The 18,164-nt window shown below is 49.1% G+C and overlaps 1 protein-coding gene across 5 annotated transcripts in view; it reads left to right on the top strand.

Annotated features, from left to right (window-relative positions):
- Positions 1–18,164, top strand: part of DDC (dopa decarboxylase) — a 75,918-nt gene that overhangs the window by 45,413 nt on the left and 12,341 nt on the right. For all 5 annotated transcript variants that reach the window (XM_032305591.1, XM_032305593.1, XM_032305594.1 and 2 more), the window contains 2 exons: positions 4,242–4,309; positions 15,327–15,403. In XM_032305591.1, the coding sequence (XP_032161482.1) occupies positions 4,242–4,309; positions 15,327–15,403 (145 nt within the window). The remainder of the gene's footprint in view (positions 1–4,241; positions 4,310–15,326; positions 15,404–18,164) is intronic.

The following is an 18,164-nucleotide window of genomic DNA, read 5'->3' as shown; positions in this document are numbered from 1 at the left end:
TGCTGAACGTGGGGTCTGATGGGGCTGGATCTCACTGCCCTGGGATCACAATCCGAGCCAAAAACCAAGATTCAGCCTCGTAACCCCCTGAGTCACCCAGGCATCCCTCTCTTTACTAGGGTCCCTCTTTGAAAGTGTCACGTTATCAGTGACTTCTCCTTACAAGGCTGTGACACACCACTCGTTTTAGCAACTTACTTCCAATCACATTCTGCGATTATCAGAAATCAGATTTCCTTATAAGGGGGGTTGAGAATCTGCCCAGTCATATGACTCACCTTCTGGAAATTATACCTGATGTTGGGCATACTTTCTCCCTCTGCACAAATTCTGGGCAGGCGTCTCACGGTAGGATACATTTTAGCTTCTGCAACTGTGGGGAAATATTTAGGAAGAAAATAAACTCTTAATGCCTTTTAGCTCAAGAGGTCAGGGATAAAAGCAACCTGCAATTTTCTTCGATCTCATTCAGGATGACAGCGTGGTCTGACCAGGCCCCTGAGCATGGTTTATTAGTTTAACAGATATTGAATGAGCAGCCAGAGATGCATTTAAACACCCTACACCGCTTTCGGAATTTGGAAACCGTGGCCTGTGATGCCCACAGAAACACCTGCTGCTTTTGAGAAATAGTCATCGAAACTATTGACCCAATACTCTGCTTCTCCATGGGGCTGCCAGGGTAGATGCAGAGAGATGACATTATGGGGGTGACCTGACCTGCCAGTTCAGGCTCAAGCAGGATGTTCCTCCAGCCAGGAACTCCACTGCAGACACAATAAAGGGTCCAGAGAGACAGATTTGCAGGGAGACCAAGGCAAGAAGACAGTGAGAGGAGCCTCGGTTCTGGCTTTATGCTCATAGGCAAGGGTTTCATGAGACCCCCGCCACACCCCGTGCAGGGACTAAGGGCGCGATCCTTGGCATGAAGCGACTGTTTGGACGCCAGCTTTACCCGGGGACTAGCCGTGTCCCTGTGGGTAGGTTAGTGACGTCTGTACATTTTGGAAAGTGGATTTAGTAATGATCTCTCCTTGGAGGGGTTGCCATAAGTACCCAGAGTTAATCATGCTTAAAGTGCTTAAAAACAATGTCAGGCCCACGGTGAGTCCCCCTGCCTGAGTTGGATCCTTTTATTATCTTTCACCACGGCTGCCGAGCCTGTCCCTGAGAACCTCTCTCCGCTCTCCGGTCTTGCTGCCAATTAATTTTCTAATTGCTCATTTGGATCCTCATCATGTCGCAACACCAGACAAGTGAGTGTCGTGTACAGAACACGAATATTCGCATCTCGGGAAAGAACACCCGCCCTCCCCAGTTGCTGATGAATGAAACAGCATTCGGTCCGTGTCCCTGGATGTCTGAATCCTCCCTCACTCGCTGATTACTTATGGATCCCTGAACATGCTCCAGACCTCAGCTCAAGGCTGGGGAGAGGCTGCTAAGTGCGGCTTCCAAAGGCGCCGGTCAGCAGGAGGCAGGGGGCTGTGGTGGCGTGTGAGAAGTTCGGCTGAGCTTCTCACTCACTCACTGACACCCCGCGCCCTGCAGCTCATTGCCGGGAGCTGGGTTTGTGGGTGTTATGAAAAGTTAATCTCTATACCATCTGAATAAGTCCTATTACAGAAGTGAGGCTCCTGACTGGGAAGGTTTGTCCCAGCACCTCAGGGATGGAGGCAAAGCCTTCAGCAGGGATCTGTGAGCCTGCCCCCAGCATCTGGTCTGTCCAAGCATCAGGTTAAGGATTGTGCAATCCTTTCCCACTACCGCTCTCCTGCTCCTTGTCATCCCAGGAGCTGGGATCAGCTTTCACGAGGGGTGGGGTGACGGACCGTCATGCCCACCGCAGCGCCGGGCACTGGAGCACGATGGTATCAGCAGCAGACGGGATTTTCATGCCCGGCGCTGAGTCATTTCCGTGTCTCCCGCATTGTTCCTTGCGGGGCGAGGGCCTCGCTGCTCAGTGGGGGAGATAAGGCGGCTGCAATTTCCTGCCGCGTCCCCAGCCCGGAGATAAGAACTCCTCTCTCTGCCAGCAGGATGAGCACACAGCGCTTGGGTAATGAAGGAGGATTAAACAGACCAGCCCCCCCCCCCCCCCCCCCCGCCAGGGAGCTAATAAAATTCTCAGCAAACAAAGCTCTTCTTTCACATTTTGTCTCCATTGATCGACAAATGAAACGCATTGTCATTTCCCGTCTCTTTCTCAAAGTCGCTTTTATTGAAACGTGGAAGGAAATGAATCTGCTCCCCGAGAACGGGTTGACGCGCGAGGTCGCGGTCAGCCGAGCAGATGTCTCCCTGGTGGCGGGGGCTCCCATCCTGGGCTGCACCCGTGGGCCTCCAGCTGGCCCCGGCCCCAGCTCAGCATCCCAAGGATAAAGCTGGGCATGCATTTTGAAGAATGCGAGATAGCACGATTTAGGATAGCGCTGTGAAAATGCCCAGTGCCCTCCTCAGATGGTCTCTGTTGTTGAAATCTGATTTTCTGCTTGGAAATAGGGCAGCCCCGAAAATCAATGAGCCAACGCCTGTTGTTGGCAGTTGCTACACATTGTCTTCCAGGAATTGTCTTCCATTACTGATAGGCGTGCAATGAACTTGGATATTATCTTTAAAAATAAAAAAGGAAATATTTAGGTATGTGGGAAGATGTGTTGATGACAACATTAGCATTAGTAAAAGAACCAGCCAATTAAATAAAAATTGGGGAGATCCCAGTTTTAGGTATGACATTTTCACCCTCCCTTGGCTTAGGATGAAACGTGTGTTCTGAGAACTTTGCCAGTTCGTGAGTTTCGAGGAAGGGGCAGGCAGAAAGTATTTTGTAGGCCAGATCAATTTCCTACATGGTACCTATGGATTCAAATTAGGATTATTCCAAAGAGTCTAGTAGTTTGAAAGGTAGATACATGTTATATGACTCAGACTCTGCAAACTTGAGAGTGTACGACCTGAAATATGGATGACCTCTCATTTCACGAGGCAAGGTAGAACTGGGAATTTTCCCAATTAAAAATGAGTAGGGACTCATGTGGCTTCAGAGCACCCCCAGCCCCACGAGCTGTGTCACTCTTGCTGCTGGGAACGGGTGTCTCCTCATGGGGGGAACAGCAGCCCTCCTTGTTTTCTCTTGGGGTCGCCCTTGGGTTGGGTGTTGGGGCTCTGCCTGTTTTGAATTATCCAAGGTCCTCAAAATACATCCTCTTGCTTCAAACGTGATAGCCCTATACCAAGTCAGGATTAACACAGAAATAAAAGGGAGTGATAACGGGAAGGTTCGAGATTAGCCCATTCCAGTCCCTCATTTATAAATTCTCATAGACTCATCCTACTGAGGGCCCTCAGCCAGACAGTGGGGACACTAAGGCCAGAATCTGGGACTCTAAGTCCACAGCCTGTGCTCTTTTTCGTCGTAAAAAGAATGAAATTCTTCAGATTCCTCTTCAGATGAACTTTCTAGACGTCTCCTGGGTGCCTGGCGTTGCATCCCAAGGACGGCCAGTGGGCCAGATGGCCTTCGTGCTCAACATCTGTGGGGTGACCCTCTGTAGGCTCCTCCAGCCCGACTCAGCAGGTCCCACTCCTCCCCAAAGCAGCGAGCCTGGTCACCGCTACCCCATGCTCGTTTTCACATTGCAGCCTGACGACTGCTCTCTGGCAGATGATGCCCCCTTCACCACGAGTTGCTGGGAGTCAGGAGCCATCACTGTGGTCCCTGGGACCACCACCCGACTGGCTTACCACCTACAAATCTTAATAACCACACATCAGCAACAGTCCCGGCACAGCCTTTGAACCAGAGTGTGTATTCCTTGTCAGGACCTGGGCCGAGGGGTTCGTGGCTGTGATGATACCACGATTTCTCCATAAAGCAGCCATTCCCATTCTGGCCCACACGGAGTAAGCTGTTGAGCTGAGATCAAACCCTCCTTGCTTTGTGCTTCAGCCCAGAATCAGTTCTGTTTTCAGATCCGTGCATTCATGAGCTGCGATGTGTTTTTCCTCTTAAAAATGAGTACAGAGCGGTGCAGAGAGGCCAGGTGGCCACCAAAGCCAGTTCTGGAGCCCAGACCTTCCCAGCTGCCCTTGCGTCCACAAGCCCCACGGCCTCAGTGACTTCCCCTCCGCGTGGCCTTACACTCGTGAAACAAAATGGTCAATCACTGGGTGTGGAGTCTTGTTTTGTAACTAGACATTCATAACCAAAACGTCTTCTTGTCATTACTATTCCTTGGCAGTTTGCAGATTCGTTTAACTTCAATCCTCACAAATGGCTGTTGGTGAATTTCGACTGCTCTGCAATGTGGTGAGTCTCCCCGTTGGCTAGATGCCCATAACCTTGTGCCCCCTGCGCGTGACAAGAGTGGCTTTCTGGAGGAGGAGCCCGGGAGCGGGGATGACATCACTGGAGGAAGGCGTACCTCCCTTGCGCCCTGCTTGCCTCCCTTCTGATCCATGGCCGTGATTCTTGCTAAATCTTGCCCTGGTGGAAAGCTGTTGACCAGATCACAGGATTGCAACACGGCAGCCACGTAACAAAGGCCCCTCGAGGAAGCTCGGTAGCTGGTTCTAGCTAACGTGAACAAAAAGAACGCAAGAAAATCGCAGGGCATATTTCTAAGTCAGTGGCTTCTGTGTTTTCATTCTTAGATGCTGAACGACTCTAAGCCTCGGGGCTTTTAATAGCATTTGCCCAGGCAGATTAAGAGTACTCCTGTTTCCCATGAAGTTCCTGAAAACTGTTAATAGCAGAGCTGTAACCGTGTTGGTTGTATATAGAGCAAGAAAAAGAATTCAGAAACTTCAGTGGATGACATTTCCATCGCGTAGATGATGTTCAAAGAAACAGAGGTCACTGGGAGTGGTGTGGGGAGAGTGGAAGCTGGTTCGGCTACGTTCATTACGGGGGGAAGAAGGTTCATCAACCTTTAGATTGCAGACAGGGTGCTTTGCACGAATTTTGTGCAAAATCATTCGCGTGTAATTGAGTGAATGGTTTTCACTTTGGCAGGATGAAGAAAGCAGTTCTCACACACCCCACCCAAGGTCTGTTCTTCCTGTTTACTGAGTGATCCGGGCTTTTTTTGACTATTTCACCCAAAGATAAAATCACATTTTCAGTGCTTTTCTAAAAAAAAAAGTTCAAATCCATTCCTTTTTTTTTTTTTTTTTTTTGGTCAACCTTTGACCCAAACTTTGATATGCGCTTTTAAAGCCCGTGTGGGTATGAGCATTGAAGACGTAGCTCTGTATAAAACACGAATAAGGATCTCTACAAGCTATACAGTCTATGCACGTCCGTGTTCCTTTGTATTCTCAGGGCTGCGTTTGTCTATTTTATTGAATGCGGAACAGTTGAAGAATAGCATGTGCAGTGTGTCAGAAGCCCCTCTTTTTGAGCTTTAATTGGGACTGAAATGTAATTCTGATCTGCTGGTATATTTGGTCAGATTGTGGGTCCTGGACACGGAGCCGGCACAGAGCCAGAAGGGGCCGTGCTGCCTCTGTTTTGGGGAGGGGTGGTGGCCTCAGCGTGAGCAGACCGGGGAGCCCACGGTGTCCTTAGCGGCCAGCAAGGTGTCAGACCAAGAAAGTCACACAAACAGCCTGGAGGGTTGTCGGGGGTGAAGCGATGGGGACCAGGAGGGCTGCTGGGTGGTGCTGGCCAGAGGGGCTTGTGGTTCACCCAGACATTTCACTCCTTACCTGGGCAAAATAATCATTTCAGGTGTAGATGTTTAAGGGAGGTCTGGGGGGCTCAGTCGGTTAAGCGTCTTGACTCTTGATCTCAGCACAGGCCTTGATCTCAGGGTCAAGCATTTGGGGACATGATCTGTGATCAGACGTTGATCTGTGATAAGGATAAATACAAAAATGTGGCCTCCCGTCCTTGGGTCCAAAAAGCTAGTATATCAATTAAGAACGAGAGAGGACGGTTGTGTCCATGGCGTGGGGGAGAAGGGTCTGAGCCCGTCACGGGGTGGTGTGACCAAAGCTGCTGTGAGGTGACCTGTGGGAGAGACCCGCAGGGAGCGCAGGGGTGAGGCCATGTCACCAGGAGAAGGACAGAGGCGAGGCTTATTGTCTGCCAAATAAAATTACACGTTAAATGTCAGGGTGAACTCTGGTATTCGCAATTTTGTCCCAGAGAAGGGCAGTCAGTAGGGGGTCCATGGAGAAGACGGGAGTCAGTGCTTGAGAAGCTCTCTGCCTTCCCACTGCGGATCTGAGAGCCTGAAGGCCTGCCTCACGGTTCGAATTGTGAGAGAGGATGTGCTTTCTGGGTCCTGAGTGGCTGGGGTCCTGGACAGAACAGTTGTCGAGGATTTCAAGGTGATTTCACGCATGTGGGGAAATCTGTCCTCTCCGGAGACCCCAGGGTTCATCCCACAATTTCATAAACACGGGACAGGATCTGATGTTGAAGGATTTGCATTTCAGCATAAAGACGGCTGCTGTCCGTTATGTCAGCCACCGCGCTAGGAACTCTGTGACACAGAGACTTATTTCCTCATGACTCTGGAGGCTGGACGCCAGAGACCAAGGGGCAGCCAGTGCTGGTTTCTGCGGATGCCTCTTTGTGGTGTGCCGATGGCAGTGTCTCTTCTGGGTCCTCTTGTAAGGACACTGGTGACACACCAGTCACGTTGATTAGGACCTGGGCATGTGACCTCATTTTGACTCATTTTGGCTCTTTAAAGACCCCGTGTTCATATGCGGCCACATTCAGGGAGTTAGGGCTCCAGCCTCTGAATTTTGGGGAGGGGGACACGGCTCAGTGCATAGTGGTGCTCGCGAGAAATTATGAGATAAAACCGTAAGGCTGACATTCAGGGATTTCAACCAGTTATTTTAAACTCTACATATGAACCTTAATTATGCCAGGTACGTCCTGGTTGGCTTATCTGATTTTTATCAAACTTGGGTTTTATTCTGATCTCACTATACCCAAGCACCCCTTGTGTGTGTGTATGTGTGTGTGTGTGTGTGTGTGTTGTTGTTGTTGTTGTTGTTTATTGTGTGTTTTTTGTTTTTTTGGTTTCTGTTGTTGTTGTTGTGTTTTGTTGTGGTTTTGTTTCCTACAGAGAAGTTGCTTTCTCCTTTCGGCAGGGATGATAATTAGAATCGCCTTGCTTGCAGATGGCCCTTCCCACAGCCGTCCCCACCACGGGGGCTGCACAGTGGAGATGCTGGCAGAACAGTGTCCGAGTTGGGGGTCAGCCCCGTCCAAATCAAGAGCAACGAGGAGGAGGAAAGATCGTGACTTCATTGGAAAGCATTTGGTGTTGAGCACCCTGGAGCTGGGACCAGAGCGGTGTTGTCTCTGTGTCCTAGGGGTCTCAGCCTTGGGACAGAGTTTTCAGTAAATGACGTGGAGCCAAAGTAAAACAAGAAACTACACAAAATCAAGTACAGGCCATTGTAGATTGAGGTCCACTGGGGGAAGGGTTTGGGAAGAGAGAGGGCAGAGGTTCAGGTAAGAAGTTTGGGGGGCCTGGGAGCTGGAAGGTAGGGGGAAATGTATGAGGGAGATGCCTCCATGGTCCCATTCATTCATCACCAGGTTATTGCAGAGAGAAAGGTCACAGAAAGTCTTTTTGGTGACATCGCCTTTGACAAAAGGCCATGTGAGGTGACTGACCAAGCAGTCAAAGTACCCGGGCTGGGATTGTTGGGGGGTGGCACGAGGGGACCATCCATGCAAAGGCCCTGTGACAGCTGTGTGCACAACAGTGAACTCAGGTGCAAGCCGCCAAAGACCATTTACGTGGTCCTTGTGGATTTAAATTTGTTTTAAATCAGTTCTCCACATTTAAAATTACAACTTTTTCATGACTCACTAATTAATGTGAGCCCTTACAACATCGTTTGTGTAGGTCAAAGGTGTGGGACTGAACAGTCCTGGGTGGGACACATGCCTTCCTGCCAGGCTCAGCCCCGCTGGCCTCCACACTCAGTCCTGCCACCAGCCTGGTCTTGTGCACAGATGAACGCCAGGCTCTTGGAGCACACACACTTTAAGGATTATAGCTGTACGGCAGCTGAGCTGGTATGGGAATTGTCATCCCTATTTTACAGATGAGACAACCGGTTCTGCTTATGGGCTCACAGTTCTCCAGGCGAGAGCCACAAATGTTTAATGGCAATGCGGTCAAGTTTTAAAAACTAATGCTGAGTAGGGACACCTGGATGGCTCAGTCGGTTGAGCGTCTGACTGGTGATTTTGGCTGTCCTGACCTCACGGTTGGGGGATCAAGCCCTGCATTGGGCTCTGTGCTGGGCACGGAGCCTGCTTAAGATTCTCCTTCTCCTCCTCTCTCTGCCCCTCCCCCCGAATCGTGTTCTCTGTCTCTCTCTCTAAAAAAAAAAAAAAAAAGAACAAAACAAAACAAAACAAAACCATAGTCCTGAGCAAAAAGAATCAGATAGAGAATTATGAATCTCACAGGATGCAAATTAAGGATCCATGCACTAGGGCATCTGGGTGGCTCAGTGGCTTAAGCGTCTATCTTCAGCCCAAGTCATAATTCCAGGGTCCTGGGATCAAGCTCTGCATCGGGTTCCCTCCTCAGCTTCTCCCTCTGCCTGCCACTCCCCACTGCTTGTGCTCTCTATCAAATAAATAAATAAAATCTTACCCCAAAAAACAAAAAAGAATATACACGTGAAGATCGGTATGCATTTTATAAACACGCAAGAAAGAGCATGAAGCCCATTAGAATTGCTCTGGACGGAAGGAGAAGGAATTAGAGAATGAGAGCTGGCTTTGGGTGGGAATGAGGCAAAATCAGGTCCCGTTGTGTTTCCACTTTTGTTCCAGCTGTGAACTGGTTCCACTTTCTCTCTACTGAAAATAGTCCTGGATTCGAGCCCAGGCACCGACAGCAGCAGGCCACAGGGGAAGAGAGGGACTGCTGCCTCCCTCCCGTTTGCCTGCCTGAGCTGTGGGTCCGCTGAGCACGCTTGCCCCAGCTACCAGGGGAGGGGGCCCTGTATATTTGTGGGTAACATAAGAGAAGGCAATATCTTGCAATATGGTGCCAGACAGTGCATAGAGAATGAAAGTTGAGAGTCTACCCTGAGGCTCCTTTGTACTGTCCCAAATATCTATAAACTCCAGTAGGAAGGTTTTGCTATTCTAAGAGCTTATTGTGGTAAAATGCGGTGTCAACACAATAGGGAACAGGTAATAAGACATTTCTAAGAACCAGGTTTCAGAAAGGATAGGCATCCCATTAGATCCCTAAGAGCTGAGAACAAACAATCCTAAATTCCAAAATTTTTATAGATATATCTAAACTTTTGCTAGTACAACAAGTATGATATAAATGTGTGTGTGTGTGTGTGTGCATGTGTTTTACTGCTCTCTCTGGCTGTTTGTATTCTTTAAAATCAGAAGAGTCTCTTTTGTGTAATGCAATTTTACCAATGGTTAGTCTATAATTTAAAGTAAACATATTGGTTATTTTCTCTAAATATTGAAATGGACAAGATAATTGGAGTCTCAAAAACTTGCAATCATTATAAGCATAGTAAATACATTTCATAATGATTTCATTATTCTGTTCATAAGTTTTTTATTATTCATTTGAATCTTGTAAATATGAGCCATACTGCCCAGACCTCAGTATCTGCTTAACATCAGATTTTCTCCAAAGAAAGCCTCAGAGTGCACATATGCCAAGGGCATGTATTCCTCTCCCTTTAGAAAGAGGCTTGGTGTCTTTTTCCAAATAAAATTTGAGTTTTATCACAAGTAGTTTTATAGATTTTGCACTCTTCTGTTACACTGGATTTCTTCCGAAGTTTAGTTTCTTGGGAAGATGGTCCATCACTCTGTTAAGGCAAGGTTGGATGCTAGAACTTGTTTTTTTGCTTTGTTTTTAAGATTTTATTTATTTATTTGTCAGAGAGAGAGAGAGAGAGAGAGAGAACATAGGCAGGTAGAGTCGAAGGCAGAAATAGAGGGAGAAGCAGGCTCCCCACTGAGCAAGGAGCCTGATGCAGGACTCAATCATAGGACCCTGAGATCATGACCCAAACCGAAAGCAGCCGCCTAAACAACTGAGCCACCCAGGCATCCCTTGAACTTGTTTTATAAGCATTAATGCACAGTTTCCTGTGGATCTTTTTGGTTTCTTTGCTCTTCGGCCCCAGGGCCCTTTCCCATCCTGAAGGCTTTTCTCCTTTGCTGGCACCAGGACATAACAGGAGCCCTCATTCCGTGAGACTCACACACTCACACAGTGTTGTAGGGAGAAAGACAATGCAGATTTTCGTACAAGGCAGGAGTCCTCTCCCCTTAGCCCCAGAACTGTCTCTCAGGAATGTGTCTGAAGTCAGGGAGACACCGTCCTCACCATGAGGCCCATTCCGAGTGAGAGGACTCTGCGGCCTCCACAGGCCACTTCCCTGTTTGCCCGTGAGCACATGTGTGTGTATGCCTACACACATCTGTTTCAACAGCCTTCCTTTTACGACCCTGTCAACATCATGCCCGACATTGTCCACATGCAACAACCACAAACACATGTGAACAAAACTGACCCCAGAAGAAAGAGAATGGATAAATAAACCAAAAAATCATACAGCTTTTTTTTTTTTTTTTAAGGATTTTATCCATTTATTTGACAGAAAAAGACACAGTGAGAGAGGGAACACAAGCAGTGGGGAGGGGTAGAGGGAGAAGCAGACTCCCATTGAGCTGGGAGCACAATATCGGGGTTTGATCCCAGGACCCTGGGATCATGACCTGAGCCAAAGGCAGCCACTTAACCAACTGAGCCACCCAGGTGCCCGAAATCTTACAGCTATTAAAGCTGATTATATACAGCTCTTCTTAACATGGCTATATTTGATATAGTTATTAAAAAAATTATTATCCATCAAAAGTTAATTTTCTTACTCAACAAGAGCTTCCAAATTCTCCCAGCAGCAAACGCTACCAAGCTGTTAAGCATGTCAGTTTAATCATGAGCGGACTTCACAGAGGGCAGCAAGGATCACACACGCTCGCTCTCATGCCATGAAGTTCAGGTTCATTGGATTCCAAAACTGGATGAGAAGCTTGGAAAAAAAGCTACGGAGAAAGAAAAGAAAAGCGAGAAAAAAGCACAAAGTTTATTTGCTCACAGATTTAAATATGAGAATCTTGACATCAAATATTAGCATATAAAATTCCATGATGTTTAAAGGAAACAAGACTGTATATCGTGACCCAAATGTATTTATTCCAGGGATGTGGGGTGGTTTAAAAATATTAGAAGGTTTTAAAATGTCATATGCTGTGTAAAAAGCCAAGGAGAAGAGAGTCATCATAGTAGGTGCAGAAAAAGCTTCAGGTGCAGTTCTTGATTCAATTCAATTTCAGCAAACAAAAATTTTAGTAAAATAGGAACGGAAGCGAACTTTTTATTCTGATGAAAGCTATCTACCAAAAAAACTATAGTAAGCCCATTCTTAATGGTGACATATTGAAGGATGCCCTTTAAGATCTGGGAAGAATAAGGCTCCTCTAATTCATGTTCAGTTCAATACCTGCTCTCCCAGCCTGCGTAGAAAGAGACATAAGGAAGTAAAAGTATAAGGATTACAACAGAAGCCACAAAACTCCCATTATTCTCAGATGATGACTGCCTGCAGAAAAAAAAAAATTAATCAAAGTATTAGAAAAACACAACAAAATTTCTAGACATACATCATGAAGGCTTTACATATACAATAAACAGCATGTATAATGGGGAGGGAGGGGCAGAAGGAAAGAGAGAGAGAATCCCCTAGCAGACTCCATGCTGGGGTGAAACCCAATGCCAGATCATGACCTGAGCCCAAACCAAGAGGGACACGTAACTGACAGCCACCCAGGCATGTCAGCACGGGTAGTTTTTTAAAATTGTATGTAGTATGGTAAATACTGTGTCTTTACAGTATTGTAATTTTGTACAATTTATAATATTTGCACAATTTTGCACTACTGTAAATTGTAAATAAAGAAATACCCTTTATAATAGCAGGATAAGACATAAGGTTAGGACAAAGGAAGGTACCAAAAGACCATAAGTTGTGAAGATTCTTGGGGAGGAAATACACAGGATTTGGAAGCCCATCCGACGTCCTCGCTGAATGAGGGGTGTGCTGTGCTCTGGAGAGGGAGGCTGAGCGTCAGAGCCCAGTAACACCCGAGTAAACATCTGGCTGGGTGTGTTTTTGGCACTCAGTGAAGCTGAGCCTAAGATTTACAGGGGCCCAGAAGAGCCAAGGGAAAAAGTCTGAGAACAGCGCGGCGGGATCGTGCCCCATCCAACCTCCAGCATTGTGTCCAGGAGCAGCCAGCATAGCTCAAGCCGGACACGGCAGAGCACAGACCAGAGGGGATCGCTCAGAACCAGCCCGCGGGGACTGGGATTGTCATCCCTGCTCCTTTTGCAGCTTCTCTGATCTAACGCAGGCGACCTGGTAGGAAAAGGAACAAAAATGGTTTTTCACCGGAAGGAAACAGCAGGGGAGTGTCACAAATGCAAGGTGACTCCACATCCTTAGAAGTCAGAAATACGCATTAAAATCCCGCCGGGGACATTGTCGGTCTGGTCCGATGATGTCCCCCTGCCACTGGCTGGTGTCCCGGACGCGGAACCAGAGGAGCTCGAGGCCGCACTGCCTCGGACACGGCCTCCCCGTCCCCGTTCCGTGACCGGACATGAGTCCCAGGCGCTGTCCTCCAGGGCACGGGGGGGGGGGCAGTGCGGTCTGGCTCACGACGAGGGACAAGCAAGAGGAGAGTGGACAGCCTGTGGTCTGCTGGTGGGGCCGTCCAGCGAGGTGGCCAAGTGAACTAGATCTACACGGAAGCCTGGGTCAGAAGCGCAGGAGGACAGTTGGGAGACAAAAAGCAGGTCCGTGGAAAATACACAGACAATGACGCCGTTCATCTCGAAACAGCTTCTGTTCATGTTTAGAAACGTGCAGGGGATGCCTGAGTGGCTCCCTGGGTGAGGCCGCGGAGGCTTGATTTCGGCTCAGGTCACCACCTCAGGGACATCAGATGGAGTCCTGTGGGGGCAGGGTCTGCGCCCAGCATGGAGTCTGCTTGAGGATCTAGTGTCTCCCTCTGCCCCTCCCCCCACCCACACGGGCACTCTGTCTGTGTCTCTAAAATAAAGAAATAAATCTCAAAAAAAGAGAAGAAAAGAAAAGAAAAGACAGAAAGAAAGAGAAAGGAAGGAAGAAAGAAAGAAAAGCAAAATGATACCACAGATTATGTGGGACTTTGTATGGAAGATTATGTGTGGTAGAACTCCGCAGGGGTAGAACAACGTGCGCCACGTGGCCTCCTCCAGGCACCGGGAGGGGATAGAGCCACCCACTGAACTGTGAAGTGGACATATCATGATGTCCGCCCTCTTGTGGGGCTTGAACCCCGAACACGTTTGCATTACGAAGGCAGCGCTCCAAGGTCGTGGTGGGCCCGGGTGGAAAGGGCGATAGGATCTTCTTGTGTGGAGGTCGGAGTTCTACCCTGTGCGTCGTTCTGTCCCTCTCTAAGGCTAAGTGCAGAGCTTTCGCCAGTTCAGGGAGACCCGAGAAAGCTCTTAGGGGACATCCTCATAGGCTGCTTGGGGGGAAGTTGCCTCAAATTCCTGCGTACACGTGCCTGAGGTCAGGTGCGATCCAATTTCTTGTCCAGGGTCAAAGTCACTCATGCCCCGGACGGCTCACTGTTGCTTACTGACAGAGTCTGTCTTCGACCTTTTGTAGAAACAGCACTTGAATGACTCTCCTGCGTAAATCTGGCCTTTTCCCTCCCTCCTCGCTGGTGAGCCACATCTTGCCTCAGTCTTTCGTCGCCCGGTTTTATCTTGTAGACTCTCATCATGTCGTATTTGCTTTCAAGTGTACGTGACCATCAGACTGACATGTCTTCTCCAGTTTGCCGTTCGGACAGCCTGTTTGCCATCACACTGCTGCGAGATGGTGTCCGCGCCGGCCAGACCAGGCAGAGAGGCCATTATTGTAAAACTCAGACCTCCCGTGCCAGCCCAGATACGAGATCCAACCCGAGCTCTCTGGGACCGTCACTGTGTCCGGAGTCTGAGGGCGTCTCATGTGGGACGACCTTCTCACCTTTAGCTTCTGTGCATCCCCCACACACTTGTGAGGTCGGTGCTAGGTCTGGACCAAGAGCAGGGATGCGTGCGCCCCTCCTAGCTTTCCTCTCCTGACATCCGTTCACCGGCTCTGCAGACACCAGTTGGGTGTCCCATACCGGGATTCCATTCCGATGCTCAGTATCTGGAGTTATCGCAGACCCCACAGGTAGATGGGCTCCGTTTCGCAAGTCGTGGGTCCGAGGGGGCCCATACTTCTATCCAACTTCTTGTAAAGCTGGGGCCTCCCAGGAATCCCCTGCTCCTTCAGACTTGATAATCTGCTAGAATAGCTCATAGGACTCAGGAAGGCACCTCTCTTAGGTCTACCGATTTATTTTAAGAAAATTTTATTTATTTATTTATTTATTTATTTATTTGAAAGAAAGAGAGAACACGAACGGGAGGAACAGAGAGAGGGAGACAAGCAGACCGTCGCTGAGCAGGAAGCCTGATGACCAGCTAGCTCTCACGACCTTGAGATCATGACCTGAGCCGAAACCAAGAGTCAGACACTTAACCGACTGAGCCACCCAGGCGCCTCATTTACTGATTTATTATAAAGAAAACAAGTGTGTGTGGAGGACACAGAGCTTTCCTGTCCTCCCCCAGAGAATGGCTCAGTCCCTGCACATTGATGATTTCAGCAACGCTGTTCCTCACTGCATACTTACGATAGATTGAATTGCTGGCTACTGATCACAAACTCAGTCTCAGTCCTTCCCTGTCCCCATGGTTCCCCAGAGGTTGGGGGTAGGGCTCAGCGTCTCACCCTCAAATCGACTTGGTTTTCCGGGCACCCAGCCCCATCCTGCAGCTCCCCAGAGGGCCCTAGTCACCGAGCCTCTCATTGGCCTACGGGAGCCTTTCTTACCCCTCAGAGCTTCCAAGGGTTTTAGCGGCTGGATGTCAGGAACCAACGATGAAAAACAAGTATTTGTTTTTTTATTAGCTGGCCCCCTCAGGTGCTTGGAGTCCTGGAGATTAATTTATTGTAGTGGAGTTGGGGATGGTGGGCACACAGGTGAGGGACATGCTGACGGGCTGGGCCTCAGGAAGGGTCTCGAAGCAGGTGTGTCTGCGCTGAGCCCACTGGAACAGGGACCAGGAGGGAAGGTCCATGGGAGCCCATTCAAGGGTCTTCCTCATTAAGCACCGTCCTTTGTCCTCTTGAACCAGGGTGAAGAAGAGGACAGACCTGATAGGGGCCTTTAAGCTGGACCCCCTCTACCTGAAGCACAGCCATCAGGACTCAGGTAGGCCAGGAGCCTGGTTTTCTGCGACTTTCTGGGTTTGTTTTCAACAGAGCCGCGTTTCTCCTGGAAGCCAGAGAGGAAGGCTCGCGTCCTTGGGGACCAACCTCTGGGAGCCGCTGCTTCCTGGGGTTGGGGGTTACTGAAGGGACCTCTGGCTGCCTCAATGCAGGAGCTGGGGAGGAGCCCACGGGGCTGGGGGTGGGCACCGCATCGCTGTCTCTACGGGTGTGGACCCCTCCTGTGTAGGACCTTTGAGAGCATGACTGCCCTACCGTCTCTCTGAGGGTGTGTCCACTCACACCAACACCACCAGGAGGACACGGGGTGCGCTGGGGGCGCGGGGAGTGAAGTGAAACCCTGATGATGCCTGGGCAGGATCAGCGCGTCCATGTGTCTCTCACCCGTTGGGTCTGTAGACCTGCCCTTTGTGCCCATCATCCCTGGTGGGACCCAAGCCATCTCCAGGCCTGTATCCTGGCTCTGGGCTTCCCGAAGACTGGGGCCGAGAAGGGACATGGCCAGGTGCTTGCGTCATGGTGAGGAGCAGAACATTCCCCGGCACAGACAGAGCAATTCCTAGAAAACACAGAATAGCTCCTTTTGTCTGGCTGCTGTCCTAGGTCACAGCCAAACGTCACATCGTCAGTTAGTACAGATCGAGCCACGAGGGGTGGTGAGGGAGTGGAAATATAGATTCCTCTGAGATGTTTTTTTCCTTTTTAAAAGGTTTTATTTATTTATTTGAGAAAGAGAGAATGCACGAGCATGGAGGAGGGGCAGAGGCAGAGGGAGAAGCAGGTTCCCCACTGAGCAGGGAGCCAGAGCTGGGACTTGATCCCAGGACCTTGGGATCATGACCTGAGCCCAAGGCAGGCACATAACCCACGGAGCCACCCAGGTGCCCCTGAGATTCTTACCAAAGAAATAAGAATCAAATATTTAGGAGAATGATCCCAGACAGCAATAGAAAAAATTTTTTTTCCCTTTTGAAAAGCATGCAATGAAAATTTTCCAAATGTGAATAGTACTTACAGTTGTAATTACATGTGAATTTTCTTAATTTGCTCTATATTTTTACAGTTTTAAGAACATACTTATAACTGTTTAAGAATTGTTCTCAGGTGGAGTGCAGACATGTATCCCCGTTGATGCTTGCAGACCCCACACTCTGCTCAGATTTGCTTAGGACCTAAAACTGCCCTAAAACATACAAGTCTAGTTTGTAGAAATGGAACTGGCATGAAACACTGAAATTCTGAAGTGATTGCCAGGCTCCCATATTACCAAAAAAAAAAAAAAAAAAAAAAAAGTATCTCATGTTCAGATAATAAAAATCTTTGCGATCGCGACAGTTAAAATGCAAAATGTTGCCCTTAAACAATGAAGTGACTCTTGGAATGAGGTTGAACGAAGGACATCCGAGGACGGCTCAAGGCGTACGGGCACGTATTTTATGTTGCTTCTATAGGAAGCCTGTTTCTTCTTTTTTTTAGGAAGCCTGTTTCTTACTGGAGTATTTGCTGTGGCTGTTAGAGATGAAAAATATTAGTTACTTGTGTTTTTCCCCTAAAACACAAACAAAAACAAAAAAACCCCAAAACCCACAAAGCTCTCTAAGTCAACAACGATGGTGGCCCATTTTGCGCTTCACAAGTAGATCACCAAGATGGGCTTTACGGTTTTATGGCTAGCGGATGTAAGGGCATTTTTATCCCTTACTAGGATTCAGCCCTAGTGCCGCTCGGCCTCCCATTCCCTGAAATGAACCGTGTTTAGAATATTCTACAGGGCATTTTAAAAAGATCCTTTCTATGTAATAAAGAAGACTCCTCAACCCTCTCAGGTTGTGGCACTCGGCTCGCTAGGCTGCCGCAGCCTGCTGCCCCGCTTGGAGGTCATTAGGACGCCCCCTGCTCATCAGGGGGCCCTACACAAAAGCCTCCCGCTTGGTGAGGTCTTCCCAGATCTCTCCACCGGAGCCGAGCCCTCCCGTCCCTTCATGGCCCATGAGTCTCGTCACGCGGCCCTCTCGCTCACTGGCTTCATGTCTGTTGTCCCACTGTGTCCCTGGAGCCTCAGACCCAGTCGTCCTGCGGCTGGAACTCCACTGGACCCTGGGGATGGTGGTCGGCAGCAGCAGTGGGAGCGGTCGCCGTCCCCATGCGTCCCTGCTTCTGCCTTGGTCTTTACACATTCATCTCCTTGGACACTTGTCAGCTGGGGCAGCCGGGCATGGGACATGGAACCGGGACCCAAATAAGCGGGATTTGTGTTTTTTTATGTGATAGAAAATTCTGCCACACAGGTGGCCACACCTGTTGCATAGACTTTTCCAGATAAACTCTTTCACTAAAAAAGCTGTACCTTTGGAAACAAGAAGCATGAAGGGTGAGCCCAGAAGTCCCCAGAAGCCCACTGCCCAAGTGCAGGGGCTGACGTCCCGCGGCGGCGTCTCTTGCCAGTCCCGTGGACACGTGGTTTGTTTCTGCTGCGTTTACCGCACGCCATTGACACAGGGAGGAGCTGCTCACACCCCATCCCTCCTATGTCGTTGCAAAGACTGACTAGGCACGTGATGCTTATTAAGAAGTCCGCTCCATGAGGACAGCTGCGGTCGTAGGACGCTGTTGGCACAGGGTCTTGCATTCCTCGTGTTCACAGCAGACCCGTGTCAGGGCAGCTCCTAGCCAGACCTGGTCTTCAGCTGGTCCTTAAGGACACAGGGCCACCGAGAAGCAGGCTCCTTCTCTCACTCACCTTG

This window comes from Mustela erminea, chromosome 11 (assembly GCF_009829155.1).
Source record: "Mustela erminea isolate mMusErm1 chromosome 11, mMusErm1.Pri, whole genome shotgun sequence".
NCBI classification, from domain to species: Eukaryota; Metazoa; Chordata; class Mammalia; order Carnivora; family Mustelidae; genus Mustela; species Mustela erminea.
This window is presented reverse-complemented; position numbering and strand designations above follow the sequence as displayed.